The 3,908-nt window shown below is 49.8% G+C and overlaps 1 protein-coding gene across 1 annotated transcript in view; it reads left to right on the plus strand.

Moving 5' to 3' along the window:
• LOC119583815 (Krueppel-like factor 5) overlaps window positions 1-3,629 on the plus strand; it is a 32,944-nt gene extending 29,315 nt beyond the window's left edge. Inside the window, exon 2 of the mRNA XM_037932520.1 lies at window positions 132-3,629. Coding sequence (XP_037788448.1) covers window positions 132-1,685 — 1,554 coding nt within the window. The 3' untranslated portion in view covers window positions 1,686-3,629. The remainder of the gene's footprint in view (window positions 1-131) is intronic.
• The last annotated feature ends 279 nt before the right edge of the window (window positions 3,630-3,908 follow it).

Genomic DNA, 3,908 nt, shown 5'->3' on the forward strand with positions numbered 1-3,908 from the left:
TTTTTCGCATTTTTTTTAGAAATCTCTCCAGTTAACTTTGTCGTATATTTTTTAAAATCAAGTTAGGGTAAAGGCGATGATTTTTTTTTGTATTGTTATTTATATCTTTTTCTTTTTTCTTTTCTTTTCAGATGTGGCAGGATATCGAGACACTTCTAATGACGGAGGCGAGCCCAGTGGTGGGCCCTCTGGGTACGCCCCCGCCCTCTTACCAATACACCCACACCTTCGCGCCCACGCCGCCCCCGCACCCGATAACCTCACCGCCGCCCAGACTTCAAGAGGACCTGAAGACGAAGGTCGTGCCGAAGGCCTCCCCGGGCACGGTGCTTCCCGTCCCCCCCTCCCCCACTTCCAGCTCCGGCACCACCCCGTCCACCCCGCAGCCCCCCCTGGTGCACTCCCCCACACAGCCGCAGGCCCCACAGCCGCAGCCGCAGCCCGCACCACAGCACCAACCGCAGCCGCAGCAGCCGCAGCCCCAGTCACAACAGACACACGCCACTTTCGTTCCGACGTTTGACGCGAAGGATAAGACGATACAGCAGACTCCCTCTCCGACGCAGCCTCAGCAGCAGGCCCCTCCCCCTCCGCCCCCTCCTCCCCCACCCCCGTCGGCACAGCAGGCGCAGCAGCCCGAGCAGCCTCCCCAGGCGGTGAGGCTTCCGGAGGCGGCCCAGGTGGTTCCGACCAGCCGGCCTCTGCCGTCCCCCTCCAGCGTCGTGGCCTCCGTCACCACCGTCACAGCCTCGACCGCCGTCACACCAGTACAGGCTGCACCGGGCTATCACCAGTACTTGGACCCGAAGTACCAGTGCCTTGAACAGAAGTACCAGGACAGCAAGTACCAGTGCACAGATACCAAATTCACCTTGCCAGACCCCGCCAAGTACCAGTGCGTCGATCCCAAGTTCGTCTCCACAGATCCCAAGTACACCGTGGTACAGGAACCCAAGTACACTGTGCCGGAGTCGGACTTCCTCGTCCCCGACCCCAAGTACGTCACGCTGGATCCCAAATTCCAGTGTTCGGATCCCAAGTTTGGGAGCTACACCACCGTGCCCATAAAGCCCGAGGGCAGGTACGAGCCGCAGCCCGACATGAGCACCGGGGTCAGCACGGGCGTGGTCAACTGGAACGTGGACAGCTCGGTGTATTCTTGCAAGGACTGCCCAGTGCCGTCCACGCCGGCGCAGTATACCCCTACCTCGTACGTCACTGAGTACAGCACACCTTACTACACACCTTCATACTCCATGTACAGTTCGGGAGCTCCTCCGTCGTGGGGAATTCCTAGTAACCAGATGGGCGTGAGCACGTATCAGTACAGCACGCCCATGCCGCCCCTCTCCATGCCCCTCAGCGAGCCCCCGCCGCCCCCGCCCAAGCCCCGCCGCAGGAGAGCCAAGAGGAAGGTCACGATACACAGCTGTCCCTACGAGGGATGCACCAAGACGTACATCAAGTCCTCGCACCTCAAGGCCCACCTGAGGACCCATACGGGCGAGAAGCCGTACTTGTGCTCCTGGAAAGGCTGCGGCTGGAAGTTCGCTCGCTCCGACGAGCTCACGAGACACTACAGAAAGCACACGGGGGACAGACCCTTCCAGTGCCGCCTCTGCGAGCGCGCCTTCTCCCGCTCCGACCATCTCAGTCTGCACATGAAGCGTCATATAGCCATCTAAGAGCATCTTCTTCACCTCATAGTGTCTTCTTCTTGTTCCCACCAAGAAGCCTTTGTTCCGACGGCTCACACATGTAAAAAGAAAAGAAAAGAAAAAAAATGTATATCTACAATAGTGAAGCATATCTTTCGCAGTCGTAAAAATCTTGCCTGAACGACAAGATCAAAATTGATACCTCAACAACTTCCCTTTTTTTTTCCTACTCCCTCGCCTCAGCTTAACTCCCACCCTATCCTCCTTCCCCGATGTACAAAGGTCCCCGTATGTACTAATGTTCCTCAGCTCTCGACCCTCTGTTGGCACTAACATCTACCTCACACTAAATCGCGGTGACGAACAGGCACTCACCTTGGAAGTGCCACGCTCTCACCGCCTCATGCTGTGCTCCCCAAAGAACTGATTTCGATCGGTTCCGTTGGTCTGTATTATGTCTTTCCCTCTCTTTGAAGACGAAAGAGAGGGAAAATCAGCTTGATATGGATTCATATGTGCGTGGTTCTGTGATCCCCTTTATACGTGTGATATAAAGGATTAATCAGGTGCGTTCTGGTTCACGCGTTTGTTCTCTTGGTGAAGGGAACCGCGACCTAAGAACACGGGAAAGAAAAAGATTTGTAAGAATTCTGTGCTTGCACCGGATTTGGCTGGAGTCCGGAAGTTTGATTATGCAGAAAAGTATTAAGTCAGATGCTATTTCTTAGAAAGGGTCAAATCTTAGTCAGGAGATAGATAATTCGCAAATACTCCCCCGCTGCAATATGCCACTTGCATACGTTGTTATTACAACGCTGAGTAGATTTGTATCTTGGTTTTATATGCAACTTTAAGGAATTATTAACAGAGTGTGATACATATTCTTGGTTCCGTCCTCAGAAAAAGGTAATGCTTCTGATGATTTAAAAAAGGCAGTATGTGCTGTAGAACGACTGCACCTGTTCAAAACTAAACACGGAAAACATTGGGTCAACCAGTGCAGCTCTAGTCACAGGAGAGGATGCAATGCCTGGTCGTTGGGTCAAGGCAGTGTGAAATGGAATCACGAAAGGTGATGACTCTAGTACTTCCGAAAACATTAAAGGTCATTTGGATGGTGATTTTTGCTAAAATTATGTACATGTATATAAGCATACACATAGGCATTCAATAATGCATACACAGATACGCATTATTTCAGAATAATGAAGAACTCTTGTCTCGTCTCCAATTCGTCTGCATTAGTTTCTCATAATGGGCATAAAATACTCGACATAATCCTAGCAGTCACGCCTCGTTCGGTAATCGTCGGGTCCCGTCGCCAGCCTCCCCCCCTCCCCCCGGCCCCCAGGAAGGCCCCCTCGACGCCGTCCAGTGTTCTCTCCCGCCTTTGCGCAAAGATTTTTTTTTTTTTTTTTTTTTTTATAACCCTCCGGCTACTTCACATGTTTACTAATCACAGGCGTGTATTTTTTTCAATGCTGTACTAAGAACTTGCATTGCAATGTGTAACTTGCAAGGGTTCTGAGGACTCGCAGCTCTTGCATACGCTGTCTAACACTTATTGGGGGATTGATTGTCTTTCGAAGTTAAAGGCATTATCCGTCCCTATTATATCTAGTTGGGTGTTATATAATTTTAGAGAAATATTTTTTCAGTGTTTGCAAAATATTCGTTTTTTCCTGTGTGAAAATGTATATAAGTTTTTGGAAAAAAAGTGTTTTCAATTTTTGAACTCTTGTTTGACGGTGATTTTAAATTGGCTATTTTTTGTTTACTATTGTGTTAAATCATCATAAAATGTGTTATATTACTTCTAGTTTGACTAGAAGCTTAATCCACATCTACACGAAGTGACTGTGAGTCGCTGTATGATATTAATATATGTGTATAGTTTTGTACATACGTTTTATATAAGGCGAAACCATGAACTGGTACGCCTCACTTTTTACAAATAAATTTTATACTTTATCAAAGGCCTTTCTTTCCTAATCGCCATGGCTTACGATTTGATCCATGCGGCTGACATCAGTGACGTGCCTGGCTCTTGCCCTTCTCCACGCGAGGACCATGGACAATCTAGAACCATTTGGAGCAGCCCTAGCAGGTGTGGCCAACGCGCCCGAGAGGATTCAGTTCTGTCACCATCCTCGTACTTGTTTTCAGGAGTATCGTTGAATACGTGCACACGCACGCGCACTCACACTCATACACACAGACACACACACACAGACGCAAACACAGACACAT

The sequence above is a fragment of the Penaeus monodon genome, chromosome 17 (assembly GCF_015228065.2).
Source record: "Penaeus monodon isolate SGIC_2016 chromosome 17, NSTDA_Pmon_1, whole genome shotgun sequence".
NCBI lineage: Eukaryota > Metazoa > Arthropoda > Malacostraca > Decapoda > Penaeidae > Penaeus > Penaeus monodon.